The sequence below is a fragment of the Dromaius novaehollandiae genome, chromosome 4 (genome assembly GCF_036370855.1).
Source record: "Dromaius novaehollandiae isolate bDroNov1 chromosome 4, bDroNov1.hap1, whole genome shotgun sequence".
NCBI lineage: Eukaryota > Metazoa > Chordata > Aves > Casuariiformes > Dromaiidae > Dromaius > Dromaius novaehollandiae.
Window position 1 is genome coordinate 1058534 of NC_088101.1, and position 26984 is coordinate 1085517.

General features: G+C 58.2%; 3 protein-coding genes across 3 annotated transcripts; all 3 read right to left on the minus strand.

Moving 5' to 3' along the window:
• Positions 1-419: 419 nt before the first annotated feature.
• On the minus strand, positions 420-4169 carry LOC135328059 (interferon-inducible GTPase 5-like). Its single transcript, XM_064510217.1, has 2 exons — positions 3845-4169; positions 420-2847 (listed from the first exon to the last, which is right to left on the minus strand). The coding sequence occupies exons 1-2, from the start codon at positions 3991-3993 to the stop codon at positions 1512-1514; spliced, it is 1485 nt and encodes a 494-aa protein (XP_064366287.1). The 5' UTR covers positions 3994-4169; the 3' UTR covers positions 420-1511.
• An 8014-nt stretch (positions 4170-12183) lies between these two features.
• On the minus strand, positions 12184-16216 carry LOC135328060 (interferon-inducible GTPase 5-like). The gene is made up of 2 exons (XM_064510218.1): positions 15728-16216; positions 12184-14730 (listed from the first exon to the last, which is right to left on the minus strand). Exons 1-2 carry the CDS (start codon positions 15874-15876, stop codon positions 13395-13397), a joined length of 1485 nt encoding a protein of 494 aa, XP_064366288.1. The 5' UTR covers positions 15877-16216; the 3' UTR covers positions 12184-13394.
• Positions 16217-19873: 3657 nt separating this feature from the next.
• On the minus strand, positions 19874-23898 carry LOC135328061 (interferon-inducible GTPase 5-like). Its single transcript, XM_064510219.1, has 2 exons — positions 23296-23898; positions 19874-22298 (listed from the first exon to the last, which is right to left on the minus strand). Exon 2 carries the CDS (start codon positions 22265-22267, stop codon positions 20963-20965), a length of 1305 nt encoding a protein of 434 aa, XP_064366289.1. The 5' UTR covers positions 22268-22298; positions 23296-23898; the 3' UTR covers positions 19874-20962.
• Positions 23899-26984: the final 3086 nt, after the last annotated feature.

The following is a 26984-nucleotide window of genomic DNA, read 5'->3' on the forward strand; positions in this document are numbered from 1 at the left end:
CCCATAGCAGACCAAATCCAAATCCACGCAATCTTTGCCAAGAACGTCCTGAGCGAGGCCTTAGCACTCTTGTCTTCCTGCCCCTCACTCTAAACAACTGCCGGATAATGTCCCGGCAACATCAGCACTTGCTACGTTTTCCTACCTGCTACAGCGAGACTCTCCCCCGGTCCAGCTGCTTGTGTGTTTGCTGCGGCAGGAGCAGCCGACATGGAAGGGGGGATTTTCTGGCACAGCCATCTCACCTACAGGCAGCATTGCTCTGGGCACGCTTGCACAGCCGGAGCACAGGTGCCTGGATGAGGCAAAGATCCGAGCCGCTCCTCTGGTCAAAATTGCCTTTCTCCCCCTTCTGCAAACTAAAGCAGCACTTGCTTCTCAGCAAGCTGGGTCAGATCTAGGGCAAGAGACTTCCACAGTGGCTGTTCTAAGTGTACTTTATTTTACTGCTGTGACGGCCGCGCAGCAGCACCCCGGAGCAGGCAGGAGCGGCTGTGTCCTGGGTTGTCCCCACGACACACGTGGTGCAAATGAAGAGCAGAGAGAGTCCTCCCTAGCCTGGAGCACTGACCATCCCAGGGGGAGATGGCAGGGGCGTCCAAGGGAGAGGGGCAGCGCCAAGAAGGGCGAGGTGTGCATGGCAAGGGTAGCATGCAGCCCCTGAGGGCTCCATGGGGCTGGCACCTCATGGCCAAGCTGGGGCAGGGGGGTGTTTTGTGGGTTTGGGTGTGTCACCTTTGGGGAAAGCAGATGGCAGCTGCTGGGGCAGCCAGGCAGAAGGCCAAAGTGGGCACTGAGGATGCATGTGGCCAAGGGCAGACGTGGACTTGGGTCTGGGACTCGCAGACTCCCAGAGCAGCTGGTTTCTCCTCAGCGACGCGGAAGGCAGCACACCAGCCCCAATGGAGACATCTGCCCTGCAGGCAGCCACGCTGGAGAGAGGCATCCCTGCCACATGGTGCAGGATCTTTGTTCTCCGGGCTGCAAGACTTCTCCTTAACCGGACTGTCCGTCAGCTCTTCAGAAGCAGAGCCTCAGGGAATAATCACTGGTGGCCTCCTCAAGGCAGAGATTGTAATCTGAGCCTGCACCCCAGCGCTAGCACCAGGGACACGTGGCTGGGGACTTCACCCAACACACAGGCCTGTCCCCAGCCTCCCTTGGCATCTATGCTGGAGAGCCCCAGCCCTCAAGTGGCTCCCAAAGGAGATGCCTCTCTGCCCAGACGCTCCTCCCGAGCGGCTCCTCCTGAACCACAGAGCTTCCAGGTGAGAACGTCTCCTGCTATGCCCACCTCTGCGTCCCCTTGGTCACACTGCTCCTGAGCTGTCCTGGTGCCAAGACACACAGCGCTTCAGCAGTTCACCCCACTCCCCGGCACCACCAGAGCACCCCGCAGCACTTCCAGACAGCAAGGCATTGGCCACCCGTGCAGAATGCAGATGGCCGGACTCAGCCCCTCTCCCCTCTGCTCTTGGGAGCTCCCCACATTCCTTTCACACACTTTGTGCTCAGCTCCCCTTTGGGCTATTCTGACTCGTCCCCTCTAAAGCCCGCTGCAGAATACGTTCAGCATCAGCAGCAGCATCAGACAGGAAATTCCTCAACCGAAAGAACATGCTGAAGAAAGCAATTGCTGCCGACAACAGACAGCCTATCACAGCCCCCACTATGGGGATGGACTTTAAATCAGGGAGTGCATATTGCACAGCACCCCTAAAGCTTTTGGTCAACAGCTTCATTACAAGATCCTTGGATATTTCGTGGTGCAGGGGGGACCTCATGACAGCCTTCAGCTCCTCAACAGGCTTGTTCACCTGCTCTGCAAGTTTCTGGAGGGAGTCCTCAGCCAGGCCAAAGGTCCGGCAGTACTCTTGCAGGGATGTCACCAGGACTGCAATATCAACAGCGGTAGAGAGACCAGGGATGGGAACAGCAGATGCTCCACATGACGCAAGGCTTTTCAGCCAGACATACTTCATCAGCTCCTTCTTCTTCTTTCTCAGCACCTCCTTTGAAGTGACGGCCAGGGACCGTAGGAAGCTGAGTTTCTTCTGGCTTGGCAGATCATCCAGGAAGGTCCGCAACAGTCTGGGACCATCGTACTTCCTGCCAAAACCATCCCTGCAGACAAGAAAGACTTGAGGGGAGCTTATGCCCAGCTCTGCTAGGTTACTTTCACAGTCCTGACGGATCCTATCCAGGACTGTCCTCTCATCATAGCGCTGTGACCGGGTCGCAGGAGCTTCCTTCCCTTTGGCCTTCAGGACTCCCTCCTCATCGTAGAGTCTTTGCTCATTGCTCACGTCCTGATCCACCTTGGAGCGCACAAAGTAGAAATGCTTCCCCCGAGCCTGAATTGCCTCTGCCAGAATCGCAGCATTGCATGTGAAGCGGCTGGAGGAGATGATGATGAAGAAGTCATAGCGGTCGAACTGCACCTGCTGCAGGTAGGTGTCTGGTCTGAAATTGGGTGTCCCAATGCCAGGCAGGTCCCAGAAAGTCACGTGGGAGTCCTGGGGGCAAGGATAAGGGCTGCACTGCACCGTTGTCTCTGTCACTCCAACCTCAGCTGCACCCTCCTCATGGTCCTGCAGGCCACGCACGGCATTGATGAAAGACGATTTCCCGGAGCCTGACTCTCCTGTTACAGCAATGTGGAGCTGGATCTTTTCTTCATTAGCCAGGATCTCCTGGGCTTTTGTAGCTGCTGCTGTGAGGTCTCCTTTCTCTACTGCAGCCCTTATCTCATTCACGTCTCCTTCAGAAATATGGGGAAGTGCCTCCGCCTCCAAGTCTGCGTCAGCGCTGGCCATGGCGGCTGCAGTGAGTGGGTGTCCGGTCAGCCTGGAAGAAGAGCAGAGGCTTTCTCTTTGCATTTGCAGCAGCAGAAAGAGGAACTGAGCACAAGGCGTGAGCCCCAGGCAGAGCGTGGGCACCAAAGCAGCCTGTCCAGCATCCCTGCTCCCCCCGTGCCGGCCACGGTGAAGCCCAGCCAAGCCTGGGGTACAAGGAAGGACCCTGAGGCTGTGCATGCTGGGAGGCAGAAGGAGCCCTGGGGAGCCTGGGCCAAGGTGCTGTGGGGCTGCAGAAGAGGGACGAGAGCTGGGATGGGGTGAGGAAGCAGCAGAAGAGGCATTTGGGGGCTGCCTCAGAGCTGAGGGACAAGGGCTGGGTGGAGGGGGGTGCCTTGTCTCAGAGAGCACTGCCGGGAAATGGGCCCAAGCATGGGGCAGATGGGCTGGGGGAGCCCCGAGCGGGGTGGCCCGGAGGGTCCCGTCTCTTGCTGGCTGCTTGAAGAGCTCAGGGAAACCTCAGCCCCTGCACCAGGACCAGGCACAGCACAGTAAGAACCACCACGTGAACCGGCCCGACCTCCCTCGGGGACCATGGCTTCATCTCCGCACACGCAGACCCCTCTAGGGCAGCCCCAAGCCCAGCCCCAGGCCTCGCGCAGGTGGGACTTGCTTCCGCCACTCGTGGAGCTGGGGGCAGCTCTGAGCACAGGGTGCCAGATGGGGGGCTGCTGGGACCTAAGAGATGCGCTGCTGCAATCACACACACTCCCTGCAAGGAGACACATGTCCTCCAGGGAGACTGAAGCCCTCTGGAAAGCAAGACCTTCCAGGTCAAAACAAGAAGGGGGTGAGCGGGCATGGAGGTGGAGGCAGCACAAAACTGCCTGCTCCAATTTGCTCCTCTGGACCATCAACTTCCAGACAACCCCAGTCCCATGGAAACTGGCATTCTGCTCTTCTTCCCCCGACAAACACAGCACAACCTCTGCCTCATCCCCCGAGGACGCTGCCCACACCCTCGCTCCCTCACACCTCTGCAGCAGTACCTGGCGCCTGGGCTGGGCTGCCCAAGGGAGCTCTCACACCTCCGGGCGGCAGCTGAGGACGAACAAAAGGCTCCTGGCTGGCCCACACAAGCCTTGTGCTCCCGCTCTCCTTCCCTCCCTGCACTCTCCTGCTCTCTCTGAGTTTGCATGTTCAGCCCAGGTGTGGCATGCAGCCAAGAGGGCTGGGTTTGCCTTTAAGGAGGCTCCTGACAAACCACCCGCGGGAGTTTCCTCCACAAAGCCAGGGAAGGCAGCTCCGCTGGCGGGGAAAAGTCTCCCTGCTCACTAAGGGCAGGTTCCTGCAGCAGGCAGGAAGGGCAGGAGGGAGCCCACGTGCACAGCCAGCTCCCCCCACTGCTCCTGCCACGCTGACTCCCCACGGCAGTCCTGCCAGCAGTGGGTATCGTCTGGGCTCTTGCAGAGGGCCCCAACCCTCAGGGGCAGCACAGCCCCAGACGGCCTCTCCTGCGGTCACCCTCCAAGAGCCTGACCCACAGGCCTGTCTTGCTTGGCCTGTGTTGGCCCCTGCTCTGGGACATTGGATCCCAGAAAAGTCCAGGTTGGAAGGGTCCTCTGGAGATCATCTGGTCTGACTTTCTCTTGGGAAGCAGGGCCTTCGATTAGGTTTTCCAGAGCCCTGTCAAGGCGAGCCTTGAGTATTGCCAGGGACCGGGAGTCCACCACTTCTCTGGCCTTTCTTTTCCACTGGTCCATTGTTCTTACGGTGAGGGATTTTTTTCCTCATATCCAGCAGCATTTTCCCCAAGAAAAAGCCTGTGCCTGCTGCTTCTTCTCCTGTCACCATCCATCCTTATGAAGACAGGGCTCTCCGCTCCTCTGTAACTCCCACGTAGGAACCGGCACACTGCGATTAGATCCCCAGCAGCTCGAGCTTCTCCAGGCTGCAATAGACCCAAATCCTTCAGCCTTTCTCCATAGGCAAGTTCTCCAGCCCTCTAACCACCTTGCTGGCCCTCTGCCAGATGCTCTCCCATTTTGCAATGTCTCTCTTGAACAGGAGGGACCGAGACTGGACACAGTTGTCCAGGTGTGGCCAAACAAGCACCCAATAACGTGCAATAATCTCATCACTTCATCTGTTGTCCAAAAAGCGGATACGTTGCCCGGTGCGCAATAAGCCAATAATTGCACACTCAGGAGAGACATTTGCTTATTTATTTCAGAGTTGCGCCAGCCTGGGTGCTCGGTGGTTTCCCACAAATCAAGCACACCCCCACAACTTTTCAGGTAGCATTTATAGAAACAAATTGCCAGATTTGCGACTTTCCCTTTTACACTGATTGGTTAGTGATTTCTTCATTCCCCGGGTCCCACCCCTGTCTCTCAAGGTGTTATCTCCCAAAGTCCTGACAAGGGGGAGATAGTCCAGACCCCTTAATTAACACTGTTTCAGCAGTGAGAGGAGGTTTTGCTTCCCAAGGTCCTGGCGCCCAAGCAGGCCTTATTTCAAAGCCTCGACATCCTCCCTTTCGGAGTGTGGGGCACAGGAATGCAGACTGCTTGTAACTCCCTTATCTTTCCAGCCTGCACCAGCTCTGGGGCCCTTTCTTACTGAACGAGGAGTGCGGCCTAAGGCTTCAGCAAATTTAGCTACTCATGCTAAGCAAGTGTGCGGATTTATTTCAGCTACTCATGCTAAGCAAGTTTTATACTTCATGTCAGAAGTTATCCTAATCTACCTAGTTCAAACATTCTTTCTGAGCTTCCCAGGGTTGTCTTGTAACACATCCGCTGGCTGTACGTGGTCGCTGGTGCCGCCCAGGACGCAGCGTGCCTTCATCCTCCCTCCGGGGAGGGGAGCTCTCCGCCCTGGCACCTGGAGCAGCCCTGGGCTCCCCACACACCTCCCCCTGGGGCCAGGCGCAGACGCTCCCACCCTGCCCCATGCACCCTCTTCTCACAAAGGCATCTCCAGCACGGCGCAGTGAGGCCACGGGTGCAGGTCACCCCTGCGGCCAGGCTGCCCCCTCTGCCCCTGCTCTCCACCGGTGCCAGCAGAGCCTCCTCCTTGCCAGGGTCCCGTGGGGGAAGGGAGCAGACCTCTGGGGTCGGGCTCTCATCCTGCCTCTCTGCTGGGCGTGAGCTAGGAGAAAAACGACTGGGTCTGCAGGGATGAGGTTTGTAATCCCCGGCGGGAAAGCTGTCTGCACCACGCAGGCCCTGTGCGTGCCAGGTGACTTAGCACAGGCCTTGCAGTTTCTGAACCTCCTTCTCTAGGAGGGGAGAGGAGGCCCCAAGGGCCTCTTGGGGAGGAGACCCGGCCTGGTCACCACTGCAGGACGCAGACGACGGACAAGGAGCCCGTGAAGTCGGTGTTGCGCGGAGCAGACTGGGGTGCGGCGGCCGGGAGCAGGGCTAAGGTTTTGCTTCACCAGAAAGCAACTGCCTCGCACCACTGAGGCGGGAAAGGGAGCGTGAGGCAGGGCTCCTGGCCTGCCAGGGCCAATGTGGATGCCTGGCTGTGCTATAAAGCAGCGTTTGGGGCTGCAGACGGTGATGGAGAAGAAGCCGGGGGCACCCGTCCTCAGCCACGGACCCCCTCCCACAGCTTGCCTGGGCTCTTCTCCATCACCTTCCCGGCACCAAGGGCGAGCTGGTCCTCAGGCGACCTGGGGCAGCCAGAACCGCTGCCCCTCAGCTAAAGGCTGCGCGGAGGAGACGCTGGGAGCGGGAGGAGGAGGCACAGCCCAGGCAGAGTCAGACACACAGCCACCACACCCTGAAAGGCAACAAAACCTCACCCAAGGGCAGGAAAGCAAAGTCCTTCCGGCCCCAGACCAGGCACTCTGGTTTACATTTCTTCCCTCTTGCAGGTTTTCTGCTTTCACTTTCTCTGGCAGGCAGGGCTTGGGCAATACAAGGGCGATGGGCTCAGAGGCCTGAGAGCGCGAGCACGCGAGCCAGCTCCTCTCTGCCTATGCGGGAGTAAGGGAAGGAGTCAGCAGAAGGTCCCCCAGCCAGCGCATTTCTTTGGGAGAGTGTGTCTGGTGGGGAAGGGAAGAGCCCCTCTTTGCTCTCCCTCCGCTCACGTCCCCCGCGGCTTTGCTGGGAGCCCCGGCCGTCTGTGCAGCCTGGAACGGCTGTTGCAACAGCTTCCAAAGGGGAAAGGCCTGAACTGTGGGGGACATCTGCCCATGTCCTCAGCGGGGGAACACGCGAGCCCTGTGCAGACAGGCTTTCTAACCCTTCCGTCAAGGCAATACTCCGAGAGGGGAAAATCCCAAGCACGGGAGCTGACATCCCAAGCACGGGAGCTGACTCTCCAGCTCACACAGGTCCAGAGGAGGTTTGAGCAGAGGGAAAGCATGTGGGAAATCCCCAGACACATGTCATTCTCAAGCAGGTTTTTCCACCAGCTCTCGGGTGCTTTAGGCAAAGTCCTACGTATGTGAATGCTTCTGGATCGTTAGTCAAGCCGAGGGTAAAACCGAGAGAGCAACTTCCACCTTCACCAGGGCGGAAGCGCTGCACCAGGAGCCCCGCTGACCTGCAGAGCCCATCGTGCTGAGCAGAGTCCGGCCAGGCTGGCCTTTGCCCTTCAGCTGTGGGGAAGGCAAAGGGCTGCAGTGAGCAAAGGACACCAGCTTTTGGGCAAACCCTTGCAGGCATCCTGGGAGAAATGAAAGGCCAGGCTGCAAGCTGACGGCAGAGGTGGGGCTCTGAGTTGCCCTAACCCAGAAACCCCACTCTCCTGGCAGATGAGGAATTTCTCGTCTTCCCCTCCAGAGCACCGGCTCTCTCACCGCATCACGATGTGCACGCAGCAGCCTAAAGTCCGGGCAGTCTGGGGCACAGGAACACCCAAATGCCAAGGCACAGATGCAGCACCCTTTTCCTGTGCTCCTGGGCCACAGAGCAGCGCAGGCAGTGGTGGAAGTAGCTCCCTTCTTTTCAAGACAGCTGCAGGCCTCCTCGCCAGGGCCATGGAAGAGAGAGGGGAGGGAGCTTTGAGTCCTCTAGCCCACGTCCCGGGGCCACGCTTCCCGCAGCACCAGGAAGCCCCGTGGAGTTGCAGAGCCCATCGTGCTGAGCAGAGTCTGGCCAGGCTGGCCTTTGCCCTTCAGCTGTGGGGAAGGCAAAGGGCTGCAGTGAGCAAAGGACAACAGCTTTTGGGCAAACCCTTGCAGGCATCCTGGTGTCGCGGCCCGAAGGGAGTCATTGAGGTCGACCTCCCTCCTCTTGAGGCAAACGACCAAGTTCGTGATGCCCTTGGACTGAATTAAGGTGAAACGACACCAGCCAACCAGTTTTAAGATTTATTAAGGCAAAATGGAATCACACACGTTTAGGAAAAAGAGAGGAAAAGGGGAAGACAGAGAGAGAGAGAGAGAGAAAGACAGATATCACCACCCGTGGATCCAGCGGCATCCCGTTGGTCCTCTTCTCTTGGGAGTCTTGGTGGCGGGGGGGGCAGCGGCGGGAAGCTCCCGTCTGGTTCGGCTGACTCCGCTCGAGTTCCTCAGTCGTCGCAAACAAGCCCCCCCCCCATTCACGCAGTCTGCAGTTGTTATAGGTTCTTGCCCCGCCTCTGGGAGGTGCTCCCTCACTTCCCAAGCAGATTAGCTGTCATGCGCAGTCCGCCCTCTCGGAACCTTCCAGAAACGGGCTGGGGCATCTGGGGGTCTCCTGCTCTTGCCCAGATGGCAAATGAGTACGTGCGGTTCGTGCCCTAGAGACGCCCTTCTGCCCTTTTCACGCCCTTTTTACCCCGTGCAGGTGCACGAGGTTGTTTACCTCGCGGACGGCTCCCGGGGGCGCCGGCACAGCATTGCCCGACGCACCTTGGCAGCAGGGGCTTTGCAGCAGCAGCAGCAGCAATGTCGAGACAAAACTGCATGTAGAGAACCGGTCCTCTACACCTGGGAGAAATGAAAGGCAAGGCTGCAAGCTGAGGGCAGAGGTGGGGCTCTGAGTTGCCCTAACCCAGAAACCCCGCTCTCCTGGCAGATGAGGAATTTCTCGTCTTCCCCTCCAGAGCACTGGCTCTCTCACCGCATCATGATGTGCACGGAGCAGCCTAAAGCCCGGGCAGTCTGGGGCACAGGAACGCCCAAATGCCAAGGCACAGATGCAGCACCCTTTTCCTGTGCTCCTGGGCCAGAGAGCAGCACAGGCAGTGGTGGAAGTAGCTCCCTTCTTTTCAAGACAGCTGCAGGCCTCCTCGCCAGGGCCATGGAAGAGAGAGCGGAGGGAGCTTTGAGTCCTCTAGCCCACGTCCCGGGGCCACGCTTCCCGCAGCACCAGGAAGCCCCGTGGAGTTGGTGGGTAAACCAGGCATGCGTGTGGCATGTGCTACCTGGCATCAGTGCTGGGCAGGCCTGCAACACAGGTGAGGCAGAGCAGGGTCCGCAGAGACGGGGGCCGCAGCCTTGCCTGGTGCAGTGGGCAGAGCAGGGGCCCGACAGAGCCACTCAGAGCAAGGGGAACCTTTTGTAGCACATTGGGATGTCCCCCTCCCATGAGCAAAGGCAATGAAGCTTGGGCTTACTGCCCACTCTGGATGGAAACGTGCTGTCCCGATCCAATATCGGGAAGGTTTCGTTACGATCCCAAGGGCGAGATTAAGACCCTAAAACCGGTCAAATATTGTACAACCTTTTAACTTTATTTTCAGTGGAGTGGGGAGAAAAGGTGGGGAAAGGCGAAGGGGAGAGGGCAACAAGGGTGAGGGGAAAAGTCAGAGAAAGCTGGAAAAGGAGAAAAGAAACTAGCTACTGCCACTCCGAGTCCGATGATGTGCCGCTGACTCCACTCAAGATCTTCAGTCGTCGCAAACAAGCCCCGCCCATTCACCCAGTCTGCAGTTTTTATAGGTTCTTGCCCCCCTCTGGGAGGTGCTTTCTCACTTCCCAAGCAGATTAGCTGTCATGTGCAGTCCACCCTCCCGGAACCTTCCAGAAAGGGGCTGGGGGCATCTGGGGGTCTCCTGCTCATGCGCAGATGGCAAATGAGTACGTGCGGTTCGTGCCAGACGTGCTGTTCCTCTAGAAGCCGCCTTCTGCCCTTTTTGCCCCCTTTTTCCCCCATGCAGGTGCACGAGGTTGTTCACCTCGCGGACAGCTCCCGGGGGCGCCGGCGCGGCATTGCCCGATGCGCCTTGGCAGTGGCGGCTCTGCCACAGCAGCAGCAATGCCGAGACAAAACCGCATTTAGTACCGGTTCTCTACACGTGCCACAATAGCGTACTTTGCCCCAGAAGGGAAATGCTGACTCTGGACACCCTCCACATCAGCTATGCTTTGACTGTATGGATAGGGCAGACAAGGGAGGACACCCTGAGACGGGAAGTCCTGCTCCCACACAAACAGTAAGCTTTTGGCACTCAGCAGCGTGAGCACTGCTAGAGAATGGGGCCCTCGCTGCTTCCAGCAGCTCCTCTGAAACCACCGCAGGGAAGCAGCACATACCCAGAATCCCCAAATGTGGCATACGACAACACGGACCTCAGGTAGGGGAGTGCAAAAGCTCCTTTATTGAAAACACAATGGCTGGTTATATAGCAATCAAGCTCAGCCACTCCTCCAAGTATCTCCTTGGCATTGTGGCATCTTGTGATAGGTAGGAAGACGTCCTCTGATGCCTGGCAGGCGGGCAGGACAGCCCCAGACGGCCTCTCCTGCGGTCACCCTCCAAGAGCCTGACCCACAGGCCTGTCTTGCTTGGCCTGTGTTGGCCCCTGCTCTGGGACATTGGATCCCAGAAAAGTCCAGGTTGGAAGGGTCCTCTGGAGATCATCTGGTCTGACTTTCTCTTGGGAAGCAGGGCCTTCGATTAGCTTATCCAGAGCCCTGTCAAGGCGAGCCTTGAATATTGCCGGGGACAGGGAGTCCACCACTTCTCTGGGTGTCCTATTCCAACGCAGAAGCAAAAGAAAATCAAGAGTAGTAAGACCAACTTCATTTTACTAATCACTGCCCTCTTTAGATAGAACAAAGAATGAAGTCTTGAACCTTGTCTCAGGTTTTCTCCAATCAGAAGTTGTAGAGGTTGCTAGTGGAGAAAAAAAAACCAAAAACAAAATAAAAAACATTGTCTTATCTCCTCATGGCACATTTAGCCAATCAGATTGTGACTATACCACCCTAAGCAGGCAAGCCTCTGCCTGGCCTGTGTATCGGGCACACTTGCCCTGTAGCTGCCAGTGCGTGTGAATAAAGGCTGTCTGAAGTAGATGGCTGCTAGTAGCTTTCTGCGACACGAATGTTCAGTGGTTCTGATGGTGGAGGAAGTGGTGAGTGATTGTGGTGGGTTAGTCCCTGCTGCAAGTGGCAGAGGCAGCCGTCTGCAGACCTGACCTGTCATCTAGAGGGGATTGCTGCTTGCTGGGGGCTTGGCTCCACAAGGTTGTGGAGAGGCTGCCAAAGCTTGTCCGCCCCTCTGACTATTACCCGCTGCTGCTCTTCCATGCGAGCACCAGGGATACTGCCATGGCAACTTGGAAAGTATCAAAGCTAGTAGGAGCCCCATGTTCACAGGCCCTGATCCTCGTGGGGGACTTTAAGCACCCTGATATCTGCTGCAGGGACCACACAGCAGGGCACAAGCAAACCAGGAGGTCCCTGGAGAGCATCAAGGGCAGCTTCCAGACACAGGGGCTAGAGGAGCCCTCCAGAAGAGATGCTGTGCCAGACCTTGTGCTTACAAACAAGGCAGGGCTGCTTGGGGGTGTAAAGGTTGGGGTAGGCCTTGGCTGCAGTGACCATGAGATGGTGGGGTTCAGGACCCGGAGAGGAGGGAGCAGGGCAAACAGGAGGATTACAACCCCGGACTTCAGGAAAGCAACTTGGGCCTCTTTGGGGACCTGCCTGAAAGAAGCCCGTGGGAGAGGGTCCTGGTGGGAGAGGGGTCCCAGAAAGCTGGTCGATATTCAAGGCTCACCTCCAGGCTGTTTTCCACCCTTTGTCTCCATAAAGAAAGGACACCCAAACATAGGAAAGAAAGAAGGCTGCTGCTTTGAAAAAAAGCACAGCAGAAGAGTGAATGGGCAGAACGTGAATGGGACAGGAAGAGCAAGAGGGCTGAGGTTGTCCTTCGACGGAAGGGAGAGGTGCCAGGAACGAGTCAGCCTGCCCAGCACACTCGGGTGGCCCCAGTGTGCAGAGCACCACAGGATCAGGACTGAGCAGAGCTGCCACAACATCAGCACTTGCTACGTCTTCCTACATGCTACAGCGAGACTCTCCCCCGGTCCAGCTGCTTGTGTGTTTGCTGCGGCAGGAGCAGCCGACATGGAAGGGGGGATTTTCTGGCACAGCCATCTCACCTACAGGCGGCATTGCTCTGGGCACACTTGCACAGCCGGAGCACAGGTGCCTGGATGAGGCAAAGATCCGAGCCGCTCCTCTGGTCAGAATTGCCTTTCTCCCCCTTCTGCAAACTAAAGAAGCACTTGCTTCTCAGCAAGCTGGGTCAGATCTAGGGCAAGAGACTTCCACAGTGGCTGTTCTAAGTGTACTTTATTTTACTGCTGTGACGGCCGTGAAGCAGCACCCCGGAGCAGGCAGGAGAGGCTGTGTCCTGGGTTGTCCCCACGACACACATGGTGCAAATGAAGAGCAGAGAGAGTCCTCCCTAGCCTGGAGCACTGACCATCCCAGGGGGAGATGGCAGGGGCGTCCAAGGGAGAGGGGCAGCGCCAAGAAGGGCGAGGTGTGCATGGCAAGGGTAGCATGCAGCCCCTGAGGGCTCCATGGGGCTGGCACCTCATGGCCAAGCTGGGGCAGGGGGGTGTTTTGTGGGTTTGGGTGTGTCACCTTTGGGGAAAGCAGATGGCAGCTGCTGGGGCAGCCAGGCAGAAGGCCAAAGTGGGCACTGAGGATGCATGTGGCCAAGGGCAGACGTGGACTTGGGTCTGGGACTCGCAGACTCCCAGAGCAGCTGGTTTCTCCTCAGCGACGCGGAAGGCAGCACACCAGCCCCAATGGAGACATCTGCCCTGCAGGCAGCCACGCTGGAGAGAGGCATCCCTGCCACATGGTGCAGGATCTTTGTTCTCCGGGCTGCAAGACTTCTCCTTAACCGGACTGTCCTTCAGCTCTTCAGAAGCAGAGCCTCAGGGAATAATCACTGGTGGCCTCCTCAAGGCAGAGATTGTAATCTGAGCCTGCACCCCAGCGCTAGCACCAGGGACACGTGGCTGGGGACTTCACCCAACACACAGGCCTGTCCCCAGCCTCCCTCGGCATCTATGCTGGAGAGCCCCAGCCCTCAAGTGGCTCCCAAAGGAGATGCCTCTGTGCCCAGACGCTCCTCCCGAGCGGCTCCTCCTGAACCACAGAGCTTCCAGGTGAGAACGTCTCCTGCTATGCCCACCTCTGCGTCCCCTTGGTCACACTGCTCCTGAGCTGTCCTGGTGCCAAGACACACAGCGCTTCAGCAGTTCACCCCACTCCCCGGCACCACCAGAGCACCCCGCAGCACTTCCAGACAGCAAGGCATTGGCCACCCGTGCAGAATGCAGATGGCCGGACTCAGCCCCTCTCCCCTCTGCTCTTGGGAGCTCCCCACATTCCTTTCACACACTTTGTGCTCAGCTCCCCTTTGGGCTATTCTGACTCGTCCCCTCTAAAGCCCGCTGCAGAATACGTTCAGCATCAGCAGCAGCATCAGACAGGAAATTCCTCAACCGAAAGAACATGCTGAAGAAAGCAATTGCTGCCGACAACAGACAGCCTATCACAGCCCCCACTATGGGGATGGACTTTAAATCAGGGAGTGCATATTGCACAGCACCCCTAAAGCTTTTGGTCAACAGCTTCATTACAAGATCCTTGGATATTTCGTGGTGCAGGGGGGACCTCATGACAGCCTTCAGCTCCTCAACAGGCTTGTTCACCTGCTCTGCAAGTTTCTGGAGGGAGTCCTCAGCCAGGCCAAAGGTCCGGCAGTACTCTTGCAGGGATGTCACCAGGATTGCAATATCAACAGCGGTAGAGAGACCAGGGATGGGAACAGCAGATGCTCCACATGACGCAAGGCTTTTCAGCCAGACATACTTCATCAGCTCCTTCTTCTTCTTTCTCAGCACCTCCTTTGAAGTGACGGCCAGGGACCGTAGGAAGCCGAGTTTCTTCTGGCTTGGCAGATCATCCAGGAAGGTCCGCAACAGTCTGGGACCATCGTACTTCCTGCCAAAACCATCCCTGCAGACAAGAAAGACTTGAGGGGAGCTTATGCCCAGCTCTGTCAAGTTACTTTCACAGTCCTGACGGATCCTATCCAGGACTGTCCTCTCATCATAGCGCTGTGACCGGGTCGCAGGAGCTTTCTTCCCTTTGGCCTTCAGGACTCCCTCCTCATCGTAGAGTCTTTGCTCATTGCTCACGTCCTGATCCACCTTGGAGCGCACAAAGTAGAAATGCTTCCCCCGAGCCTGAATTGCCTCTGCCAGAATCGCAGCATTGCATGTGAAGCGGCTGGAGGAGATGATGATGAAGAAGTCATAGCGGTCGAACTGCACCTGCTGCAGGTAGGTGTCTGGTCTGAAATTGGGTGCCCCAATGCCAGGCAGGTCCCAGAAAGTCACGTGGGAGTCCTGGGGGCAAGGATAAGGGCTGCACTGCACCGTTGTCTCTGTCACTCCAACCTCAGCTGCACCCTCCTCATGGTCCTGCAGGCCACGCACGGCATTGATGAAAGACGATTTCCCGGAGCCTGACTCTCCTGTTACAGCAATGTGGAGCTGGATCTTTTCTTCATTAGCCAGGATCTCCTGGGCTTTTGTAGCTGCTGCTGTGAGGTCTCCTTTCTCTACTGCAGCCCTTATCTCATTCACGTCTCCTTCAGAAATATGGGGAAGTGCCTCCGCCTCCAAGTCTGCGTCAGCGCTGGCCATGGCGGCTGCAGTGAGTGGGTGTCCGGTCAGCCTGGAAGAAGAGCAGAGGCTTTCTCTTTGCATTTGCAGCAGCAGAAAGAGGAACTGAGCACAAGGCGTGAGCCCCAGGCAGAGCGTGGGCACCAAAGCAGCCTGTCCAGCATCCCTGCTCCCCCCGTGCCGGCCACGGTGAAGCCCAGCCAAGCCTGGGGTACAAGGAAGGACCCTGAGGCTGTGCATGCTGGGAGGCAGAAGGAGCCCTGGGGAGCCTGGGCCAAGGTGCTGTGGGGCTGCAGAAGAGGGACGAGGGCTGGGATGGGGTGAGGAAGCAGCAGAAGAGGCATTTGGGGGCTGCCTCAGAGCTGAGGGACAACGGCTGGGTGGAGGGGGGTGCCTTGTCTCAGAGAGCACTGCCGGGAAATGGGCCCAAGCATGGGGCAGATGGGCTGGGGGAGCCCCGAGCGGGGTGGCCCGGAGGGTCCCGTCTCTTGCTGGCTGCTTGAAGAGCTCAGGGAAACCTCAGCCCCTGCACCAGGACCAGGCACAGCACAGTAAGAACCACCACGTGAACCGGCCCGACCTCCCTCGGGGACCATGGCTTCATCTCCGCACACTCAGACCCCTCTAGGGCAGCCCCAAGCCCAGCCCCAGCCCTCACGCAGGCGGGACTTGCTTCCGCCACTCGTGGAGCTGGGGGCAGCTCTGAGCACAGGGTGCCAGATGGGGGGCTGCTGGGACCTAAGAGATGCGCTGCTGCAATCACACACACTCCCTGCAAGGAGACACATGTCCTCCAGGGAGACTGAAGCCCTCTGGAAAGCAAGACCTTCCAGGTCATAGCAAGAAGGTGGTAGGCGGGCATGGAGGTGGAGGCAGCACAAAACTGCCTGCTCCAATTTGCTCCTCTGGACCATCAACTTCCAGACAACCCCAGTCCCATGGAAACTGGCATTCTGCTCTTCTTCCCCCGACAAACACAGCACAACCTCTGCCTCATCCCCCGAGGACGCTGCCCACACCCTCGCTCCCTCACACCTCTGCAGCAGTACCTGGCGCCTGGGCTGGGCTGCCCAAGGGAGCTCTCACACCTCCGGGCGGCAGCTGAGGACGAACAAAAGGCTCCTGGCTGGCCCACACAAGCCTTGTGCTCCCGCTCTCCTTCCCTCCCTGCACTCTCCTGCTCTCTCTGAGTTTGCATGTTCAGCCCAGGTGTGGCATGCAGCCAAGAGGGCTGGGTTTGCCTTTAAGGAGGCTCCTGACAAACCACCCGCGGGAGTTTCCTCCACAAAGCCAGGGAAGGCAGCTCCGCTGGCGGGGAAAAGTCTCCCTGCTCACTAAGGGCAGGTTCCTGCAGCAGGCAGGAAGGGCAGGAGGGAGCCCACGTGCACAGCCAGCTCCCCCCGCTGCTCCTGCCACGCTGACGCCCCACGGCAGTCCTGCCAGCAGTGGGTATCGTCTGGGCTCTTGCAGAGGGCCCCTAGCCCTCAGGGGCAGCACAGCCCCAGACGGCCTCTCCTGCGGTCACTCTCCAAGAGCCTGACCCACAGGCCTGTCTTGCTTGGCCTGTGTTGGCCCCTGCTCTGGGACATTGGATCCCAGAGAAGTCCAGGTTGGAAGGGTCCTCTGGAGATCATCTGGTCTGACTTTCTCTTGGGAAGCAGGGCCTTCGATTAGGTTTTCCAGAGCCCTGTCAAGGGGATATTGCCAGGGACCGGGAGTCCACCACTTCTCTGGCCTTTCTTTTCCACTGGTCCATTGTTCTTACGGTGAGGGATTTTTTTCCTCATATCCAGCAGCATTTTCCCCCAAAAAAAGCCTGTGCCTGCTGCTGCTTCTCCTGTCACCATCCATCCTTATGAAGACAGGGCTCTCCGCTCCTCTGTAACTCCCACGTAGGAACCGGCACACTGCGATTAGATCCCCAGCAGCTCGAGCTTCTCCAGGCTGCAATAGACCCAAATCCTTCAGCCTTTCTCCATAGGCAAGTTCTCCAGCCCTCTAACCACCTTGCTGGCCCTCTGCCAGACGCTCTCCCATTTTGCAATGTCTCTCTTGAACAGGAGGGACCGAGACTGGACACAGTTGTCCAGGTGTGGCCAAACAAGCACCCAATAACGTGCAATAATCTCATCACTTCATCTGTTGTCCGAAAAGCGGATTCGTTGCCCGGTGTGCAATAAGCCAATAATTGCACACTCAGGAGAGACATTTGCTTATTTATTTCAGAGTTGCGCCAGCCTGGGTGCTCGGTGGTTTCCCACAAATCAAGCACACCCCCACAACTTTTCAGGTAGCATTTATAGAAACAAATTGCCAGATTTGCGACTTTCCCTTTTACACTGATTGGTTAGTGATTTCTTCATTCCCCGGGTCCCACCCCTGTCTCTCAAGGTGTTATCTCCCAAAGTCCTGACAAGGGGGAGGTAGTCCAGACCCCTTAATTAACACTGTTTCAGCAGTGAGAGGAGGTTTTGCTTCCCAAGGTCCTGGCGCCCAAGCAGGCCTTATTTCAAAGCCTCGACATCCTCCCTTTCGGAGTGTGGGGCACAGGAATGCAGACTGCTTGTAACTCCCTTATCTTTCCAGCCTGCACCAGCTCTGGGGCCCTTTCTTACTGAACGAGGAGTGCGGCCTAAGGCTTCAGCAAATTTAGCTACTCATGCTAAGCAAGTGTGCGGATTTATTTCAGCTACTCATGCTAAGCAAGTTTTATACTTCATGTCAGAAGTTATCCTAATCTACCTAGTTCAAACATTCTTTCTGAGCTTCCCAGGGTTGTCTTGTAACACATCCGCTGGCTGTACGTGGTCGCTGGTGCCGCCCAGGACGCAGCGTGCCTTCATCCTCCCTCCGGGGAGGGGAGCTCTCCGCCCTGGCACCTGGAGCAGCCCTGGGCTCCCCACACACCTCCCCCTGGGGCCAGGCGCAGACGCTCCCACCCTGCCCCATGCACCCTCTTCTCACAAAGGCATCTCCAGCACGGCGCAGTGAGGCCACGGGTGCAGGTCACCCCTGCGGCCAGGCTGCCCCCTCTGCCCCTGCTCTCCACCGGTGCCAGCAGAGCCTCCTCCTTGCCAGGGTCCCGTGGGGGAAGGGAGCAGACCTCTGGGGTCGGGCTCTCATCCTGCCTCTCTGCTGGGCGTGAGCTAGGAGAAAAACGACTGGGTCTGCAGGGATGAGGTTTGTAATCCCCGGCGGGAAAGCTGTCTGCACCACGCAGGCCCTGTGCGTGCCAGGTGACTTAGCACAGGCCTTGCAGTTTCTGAACCTCCTTCTCTAGGAGGGGAGAGGAGGCCCCAAGGGTCTCTTGGGGAGGAGACCCGGCCTGGTCACCACTGCAGGACGCAGACGACGGACAAGGAGCCCGTGAAGTCGGTGTTGCGCGGAGCAGACTGGGGTGCGGCGGCCGGGAGCAGGGCTAAGGTTTTGCTTCACCAGAAAGCAACTGCCTCGCACCACTGAGGCGGGAAAGGGAGCGTGAGGCAGGGCTCCTGGCCTGCCAGGGCCAATGTGGATGCCTGGCTGTGCTATAAAGCAGCGTTTGGGGCTGCAGACGGTGATGGAGAAGAAGCCGGGGGCACCCGTCCTCAGCCACGGACCCCCTCCCACAGCTTGCCTGGGCTCTTCTCCATCGCCTTCCCGGCACCAAGGGCGAGCTGGTCCTCAGGCGACCTGGGGCAGCCAGAACCGCTGCCCCTCAGCTAAAGGCTGCGCGGAGGGGACGCTGGGAGCGGGAGGAGGAGGCACAGCCCAGGCAGAGTCAGACACACAGCCACCACACCCTGAAAGGCAACAAAACCTCACCCAAGGGCAGGAAAGCAAAGTCCTTCCGGCCCCAGACCAGGCACTCCGGTTTACATTTCTTCCCTCTTGCAGGTTTTCTGCTTTCACTTTCTCTGGCAGGCAGGGCTTGGGCAATACAAGGGCGATGGGCTCAGAGGCCTGAGAGCGCGAGCACGCGAGCCAGCTCCTCTCTGCCTATGCGGGAGTAAGGGAAGGAGTCAGCAGAAGGTCCCCCAGCCAGCGCATTTCTTTGGGAGAGTGTGTCTGGTGGGGAAGGGAAGAGCCCCTCTTTGCTCTCCCTCCGCTCACGTCCCCCGCGGCTTTGCTGGGAGCCCCGGCCGTCTGTGCAGCCTGGAACGGCTGTTGCAACAGCTTCCAAAGGGGAAAGGCCTGAACTGTGGGGCACATCTGCCCATGTCCTCAGCGGGGGAACACGCGAGCCCTGTGCAGACAGGCTTTCTAACCCTTCCGTCAAGGCAATACTCCGAGAGGGGAAAATCCCAAGCACGGGAGCTGACATCCCAAGCACGGGAGCTGACTCTCCAGCTCACACAGGTCCAGAGGAGGTTTGAGCAGAGGGAAAGCATGCGGGAAATCCCCAGCCACATCATTCTCAAGCAGGTTTTTCCACCAGCTCTCGGGTGCTTTAGGCAAAGTCTTGCTGCTACACAAACAGTAAGCATTTGGCACTCAGCAGCATGAGCACTGCTAGAGAATGGGGCCCTCGCTGCTTCCAACAGCTCCTCTGAAGCCACCGCAGGGAAGCAGCACATACCCAGAATTCCCAAAGGCACAACCTTGCGGTCCTTCATCATGATGCATCTAAGCAATCGCTAGCAGGGCATTACACAGTGCCCCGGCCAGCTGCCTTGAGGTCTGTGCCCATGCCTACGTAGCCACAGAATTTGGTACGAATTTGGCTAAAGAAGGTGTCATGCTGGTGGTGCTCTGGGGAGGGACTGGCTCTTTGGAGTGCTTTCTCCAGGTAGTCCCATACCAGACCAAATCCAAATCCACGCAATCTTTGCCAAGAACGTCCTGAGCGAGGCCTTAGCACTCTTGTCTTCCTGCCCCTCACTCTAAACAACTGCCGGATAATGTCCCGGCAACATCAGCACTTGCTACGTTTTCCTACCTGCTACAGCGAGACTCTCCCCCGGTCCAGCTGCTTGTGTGTTTGCTGCGGCAGGAGCAGCCGACATGGAAGGGGGGATTTTCTGGCACAGCCATCTCACCTACAGGCGGCATTGCTCTGGGCACGCTTGCACAGCCGGAGCACAGGTGCCTGGATGAGGCAAAGATCCGAGCCGCTCCTCTGGTCAGAATTGCCTTTCTCCCCCTTCTGCAAACTAAAGCAGCACTTGCTTCTCAGCAAGCTGGGTCAGATCTAGGGCAAGAGACTTCCACAGTGGTTGTTCTAAGTGTACTTTATTTTACTGCTGTGACAGCTGCGCAGCAGCACCCCGGAGCAGGCAGGAGAGGCTGTGTCCTGGGTTGTCCCCACGACACACGTGGTGCAAATGAAGAGCAGAGAGAGTCCTCCCTAGCCTGGAGCACTGACCATCCCAGGGGGAGATGGCAGGGGCGTCCAAGGGAGAGGGGCAGCGCCAAGAAGGGCGAGGTGTGCATGGCAAGGGTAGCATGCAGCCCCTGAGGGCTCCATGGGGCTGGCACCTCATGGCCAAGCTGGGGCAGGGGGGTGTTTTGTGGGTTTGGGTGTGTCACCTTTGGGGAAAGCAGATGGCAGCTGCTGGGGCAGCCAGGCAGAAGGCCAAAGTGGGCACTGAGGATGCATGTGGCCAAGGGCAGACGTGGACTTGGGTCTGGGACTCGCAGACTCCCAGAGCAGCTGGTTTCTCCTCAGCGAGGCGGAAGGCAGCACACCAGCCCCAGTGGAGACATCTGCCCTGCAGGCAGCCACGCTGGAGAGAGGCATCCCTGCCACATGGTGCAGGATCTTTGTTCTCCGGGCTGCAAGACTTCTCCTTAACCGGACTGTCCTTCAGCTCTTCAGAAGCAGAGCCTCAGGGAATAATCACTGGTGGCCTCCTCGAGGCAGAGATTGTAATCTGAGCCTGCACCCCAGCGCTAGCACCAGGGACACGTGGCTGGGGACTTCACCCAACACACAGGCCTGTCCCCAGCCTCCCTCGGCATCTATGCTGGAGAGCCCCAGCCCTCAAGTGGCTCCCAAAGGAGATGCCTCTCTGCCCAGACGCTCCTCCCGAGCGGCTCCTCCTGAACCACAGAGCTTCCAGGGGAGAACGTCTCCTGCTATGCCCACCTCAGCGTCCCCTTGGTCACACTGCTCCTGAGCTGTCCTGGTGCCAAGACACACAGCGCTTCAGCAGTTCACCCCACTCCCCGGCACCACCAGAGCACCCCGCAGCACTTCCAGACAGCAAGGCATTGGCCACCCGTGCAGAATGCAGATGGCCGGACTCAGCCCCTCTCCCCGCTGCTCTTGGGAGCTCCCCACATTCCTTTCACACACTTTGTGCTCAGCTCCCCTTTGGGCTATTCTGACTCGTCCCCTCTAAAGCCCGCTGCAGAATACGTTCGGCATCAGCAGCAGCATCAGACAGGAAATTCCTCAACAGAAAGAACGTGCTAGGGAAAGCAATTGCTGCCGACAGCAGACAGCCTATCACAGCCCCCACTCTGGGTATGGATTTTAACACAAGCAGTGGATATTGCACAGCACCCCCAAAGCTTTTGGTCAACAGCTTCATTACAAGATCCTTGGATATTTCGTGGTGCAGGGGGGACCTCATGACAGCCTTCAGCTCCTCAACAGGCTTGTCCACCTGCTCTGCAAGTTTCTGGAGGGAGTCCTCAGCCAGGCCAAAGGTCCGGCAGTACTCTTGCAGGGATGTCACCAGGATTGCAATATCAACAGCGGTAGAGAGACCAGGGATGGGAACAGCAGATGCTCCACATGACGCAAGGCTTTTCAGCCAGACATACTTCATCAGCTCCTTCTTCTTCTTTCTCAGCACCTCCTTTGAAGTGACGGCCAGGGACCGTAGGAAGCTGAGTTTCTTCTGGCTTGGCAGATCATCCAGGAAGGTCCGCAACAGTCTGGGACCATCGTACTTCCTGCCAAAACCATCCCTGCAGACAAGAAAGACTTGAGGGGAGCTTATGCCCAGCTCTGTCAAGTTACTTTCACAGTCCTGACGGATCCTATCCAGGACTGTCCTCTCATCATAGCGCTGTGACCGGGTCGCAGTAGCTTCCTTCCCTTTGGCCTTCAGGACTCCCTCCTCATCGTAGAGTCTTTGCTCATTGCTCACGTCCTGATCCACCTTGGAGCGCACAAAGTAGAAATGCTTCCCCCGAGCCTGAATTGCCTCTGCCAGAATCGCAGCATTGCATGTGAAGCGGCTGGAGGAGATGATGATGAAGAAGTCATAGCGGTCGAACTGCACCTGCTGCAGGTAGGTGTCTGGTCTGAAATTGGGTGTCCCAATGCCAGGCAGGTCCCAGAAAGTCACGTGGGAGTCCTGGGGGCAAGGATAAGGGCTGCACTGCACCGTTGTCTCTGTCACTCCAACCTCAGCTGCACCCTCCTCATGGTCCTGCAGGCCACGCACGGCATTGATGAAAGACGATTTCCCGGAGCCTGACTCTCCTGTTACAGCAATGTGGAGCTGGATCTTTTCTTCATTAGCCAGGATCTCCTGGGCTTTTGTAGCTGCTGCTGTGAGGTCTCCTTTCTCTACTGCAGCCCTTATCTCATTCATGTCTCCTTCAGAAATATGGGGAAGTGCCTCCACCTCCAAGTCTGCGTCAGCGCTGGCCATGGCGGCTGCAGTGAGTGGGTGTCCGGTCAGCCTGGAAGAAGAGCAGAGGCTTTCTCTTTCCATTTGCAGCAGCAGAAAGAGGAACTGAGCACAAGGCGTGAGCCCCAGGCAGAGCGTGGGCACCAAAGCAGCCTGTCCAGCATCCCTGCTCCCCCCGTGCCGGCCATGGTGAAGCCCAGCCAAGCCTGGGGTACAAGGAAGGACCCTGAGGCTGTGCATGCTGGGAGGCAGAAGGAGCCCTGGGGAGCCTGGGCCAAGGTGCTGTGGGGCTGCAGAAGAGGGACGAGGGCTGGGATGGGGTGAGGAAGCAGCAGAAGAGGCATTTGGGGGCTGCCTCAGAGCTGAGGGACAACGGCTGGGTGGAGGGGGGTGCCTTGTCTCAGAGAGCACTGCCGGGAAATGGGCCCAAGCATGCGGCAGATGGGCTGGGGGAGCCCCGAGCGGGGTGGCCCGGAGGGTCCCGTCTCTTGCTGGCTGCTTGAAGAGCTCAGGGAAACCTCAGCCCCTGCACCAGGACCAGGCACAGCACAGTAAGAACCACCACGTGAACCGGCCCGACCTCCCTTGCGGACCATGGCCTCATCTCCGCACACGCAGACCCCTCTAGGGCAGCCCCAAGCCCAGCCCCAGCCCTCGCGCAGGCGGGACTTGCTTCCGCCACTCGTGGAGCTGGGGGCAGCTCTGAGCACAGGGTGCCAGATGGGGGGCTGCTGGGACCTAAGAGATGCCCTGCTGCAATCACACACACTCCCTGCAAGGAGACACATGTCCTCCAGGGAGACTGAAGCCCTCTGGAAAGCAAGACCTTCCAGGTCATAACAAGAAGGGGGTGAGCGGGCATGGAGGTGGAGGCAGCACAAAACTGCCTGCTCCAGTTTGCTCCTCTGGACCATCAACTTCCAGACAACCCCAGTCCCATGGAAACTGGCATTCTGCTCTTCTTCCCCCGACAAACACAGCACAACCTCTGCCTCATCCCCCGAGGACGCTGCCCACACCCTCGCTCCCTCACACCTCTGCAGCAGTACCTGGCGCCTGGGCTGGGCTGCCCAAGGGAGCTCTCACACCTCCGGGCGGCAGCTGAGGACGAACAAAAGGCTCCTGGCTGGCCCACACAAGCCTTGTGCTCCCGCTCTCCTTCCCTCCCTGCACTCTCCTGCTCTCTCTCTGAGTTTGCATGTTCAGCCCAGGTGTGACATGCAGCCAAGAGGGCTGGGTTTGCCTTTAAGGAGGCTCCTGACAAACCACCCGCGGGAGTTTCCTCCACAAAGCCAGGGAAGGCAGCTCCGCTGGCGGGGAAAAGTCTCCCTGCTCACTAAGGGCAGGTTCCTGCAGCAGGCAGGAAGGGCAGGAGGGAGCCCACGTGCACAGCCAGCTCCCCCCGCTGCTCCTGCCACGCTGACGCCCCACGGCAGTCCTGCCAGCAGTGGGTATCGTCTGGGCTCTTGCAGAGGGCCCCTAGCCCTCAGGGGCAGCACAGCCCCAGACGGCCTCTCCTGCGGTCACCCTCCAAGAGCCTGACCCACAGGCCTGTCTTGCTTGGCCTGTGTTGGCCCCTGCTCTGGGACATTGGATCCCAGAGAAGTCCAGGTTGGAAGGGTCCTCTGGAGATCATCTGGTCTGACTTTCTCTTGGGAAGCAGGGCCTTCAATTAGGTTTTCCAGAGCCCTGTCAAGGTGAGCCTTGAGTATTGCCAGGGACCGGGAGTCCACCACTTCTCTGGCCTTTCTTTTCCACTGGTCCGTTGTTCTTACGGTGAGGGATTTTTTTCCTCATATCCAGCAGCATTTTCCCCCCCAAAAAGCCTGTGCCTGCTGCTGCTTCTCCTGTCACCATCCATCCTTATGAAGACAGGGCTCTCCGCTCCTCTGTAACTCCCACGTAGGAACCGGCACACTGCGATTAGATCCCCAGCAGCTCGAGCTTCTCCAGGCTGCAACAGACCCAAATCCTTCAGCCTTTCTCCATAGGCAAGTTCTCCAGCCCTCTAACCACCTTGCTGGCCCTCTGCCAGATGCTCTCCCATTTTGCAATGTCTCTCTTGAACAGGAGGGACCGAGACTGGACACAGTTGTCCAGGTGTGGCCAAACAAGCACCCAATAGCGTGCAATAATCTCATCACTTCATCTGTTGTCCGAAAAGCGGATTCGTTGCCCGGTGCGCAATAAGCCAATAATTGCACACTCAGGAGAGACATTTGCTTATTTATTTCAGAGTTGCGCCAGCCTGGGTGCTCGGTGGTTTCCCACAAATCAAGCACACCCCCACAACTTTTCAGGTAGCATTTATAGAAACAAATTGCCAGATTTGCGACTTTCCCTTTTACACTGATTGGTTAGTGATTTCTTCATTCCCCGGGTCCCACCCCTGTCTCTCAAGGTGTTATCTCCCAAAGTCCTGACAAGGGGGAGGTAGTCCAGACCCCTTAATTAACACTGTTTCAGCAGTGAGAGGAGGTTTTGCTTCCCAAGGTCCTGGCGCCCAAGCAGGCCTTATTTCAAAGCCTCGACATCCTCCCTTTCGGAGTGTGGGGCACAGGAATGCAGACTGCTTGTAACTCCCTTATCTTTCCAGCCTGCACCAGCTCTGGGGCCCTTTCTTACTGAACGAGGAGTGCGGCCTAAGGCTTCAGCAAATTTAGCTACTCATGCTAAGCAAGTTTTATACTTCATGTCAGAAGTTATCCTAATCTACCTAGTTCAAACATTCTTTCTGAGCTTCCCAGGGTTGTCTTGTAACACATCCGCTGGCTGTACGTGGTCGCTGGTGCCGCCCAGGACGCAGCGTGCCTTCATCCTCCCTCCGGGGAGGGGAGCTCTCCGCCCTGGCACCTGGAGCAGCCCTGGGCTCCCCACACACCTCCCCCTGGGGCCAGGCGCAGACGCTCCCACCCTGCCCCATGCACCCTCTTCTCACAAAGGCATCTCCAGCACGGCGCAGTGAGGCCACGGGTGCAGGTCACCCCTGCGGCCAGGCTGCCCCCTCTGCCCCTGCTCTCCACCGGTGCCAGCAGAGCCTCCTCCTTGCCAGGGTCCCGTGGGGGAAGGGAGCAGACCTCTGGGGTCGGGCTCTCATCCTGCCTCTCTGCTGGGCGTGAGCTAGGAGAAAAACGACTGGGTCTGCAGGGATGAGGTTTGTAATCCCCGGCGGGAAAGCTGTCTGCACCACGCAGGCCCTGTGCGTGCCAGGTGACTTAGCACAGGCCTTGCAGTTTCTGAACCTCCTTCTCTAGGAGGGGAGAGGAGGCCCCAAGGGTCTCTTGGGGAGGAGACCCGGCCTGGTCACCACTGCAGGACGCAGACGACGGACAAGGAGCCCGTGAAGTCGGTGTTGCGCGGAGCAGACTGGGGTGCGGGCGGCCGGGAGCAGGGCTAAGGTTTTGCTTCACCAGAAAGCAACTGCCTCGCACCACCGAGGCGGGAAAGGGAGCGTGAGGCAGGGCTCCTGGCCTGCCAGGGCCAATGTGGATGCCTGGCTGTGCTATAAAGCAGCGTTTGGGGCTGCAGACGGTGATGGAGAAGAAGCCGGGGGCACCCGTCCTCAGCCACGGACCCCCTCCCACAGCTTGCCTGGGCTCTTCTCCATCGCCTTCCCGGCACCAAGGGCGAGCTGGTCCTCAGGCGACCTGGGGCAGCCAGAACCGCTGCCCCTCAGCTAAAGGCTGCGCGGAGGGGACGCTGGGAGCGGGAGGAGGAGGCACAGCCCAGGCAGAGTCAGACACACAGCCACCACACCCTGAAAGGCAACAAAACCTCACCCAAGGGCAGGAAAGCAAAGTCCTTCCGGCCCCAGACCAGGCACTCCGGTTTACATTTCTTCCCTCTTGCAGGTTTTCTGCTTTCACTTTCTCTGGCAGGCAGGGCTTGGGCAATACAAGGGCGATGGGCTCAGAGGCCTGAGAGCGCGAGCACGCGAGCCAGCTCCTCTCTGCCTATGCGGGAGTAAGGGAAGGAGTCAGCAGAAGGTCCCCCAGCCAGCGCATTTCTTTGGGAGAGTGTGTCTGGTGGGGAAGGGAAGAGCCCCTCTTTGCTCTCCCTCCGCTCACGTCCCCCGCGGCTTTGCTGGGAGCCCCGGCCGTCTGTGCAGCCTGGAACGGCTGTTGCAACAGCTTCCAAAGGGGAAAGGCCTGAACTGTGGGGGACATCTGCCCATGTCCTCAGCGGGGGAACACGCGAGCCCTGTGCAGACAGGATTTCTAACCCTTCCGTCAAGGCAATACTCCGAGAGGGGAAAATCCCAAGCACGGGAGCTGACATCCCAAGCACGGGAGCTGACTCTCCAGCTCACACAGGTCCAGAGGAGGTTTGAGCAGAGGGAAAGCATGCGGGAAATCCCCAGCCACATCATTCTCAAGCAGGTTTTTCCACCAGCTCTCGGGTGCTTTAGGCAAAGTCTTCCTGCTACACAAACAGTAAGCATTTGGCACACAGCAGCATGAGCACTGCTAGAGAATGGGGCCCTCGCTGCTTCCAACAGCTCCTCTGAAGCCACCGCAGGGAAGCAGCACATACCCAGAATCCCCAAAGGCACAACCTTGCGGTCCTTCATCATGATGCATCTAAGCAATCGCTAGCAGGGCATTACACAGTGCCCCGGCCAGCTGCCTTGAGGTCTGTGCCCATGCTCACGTAGCCACAGAATTTGGTACGAATTTGGCTAAAGAAGGTGTCATGTTGGTGGTGCTCTGGGGAGGGACTGGCTCTTTGGAGTGCTTTC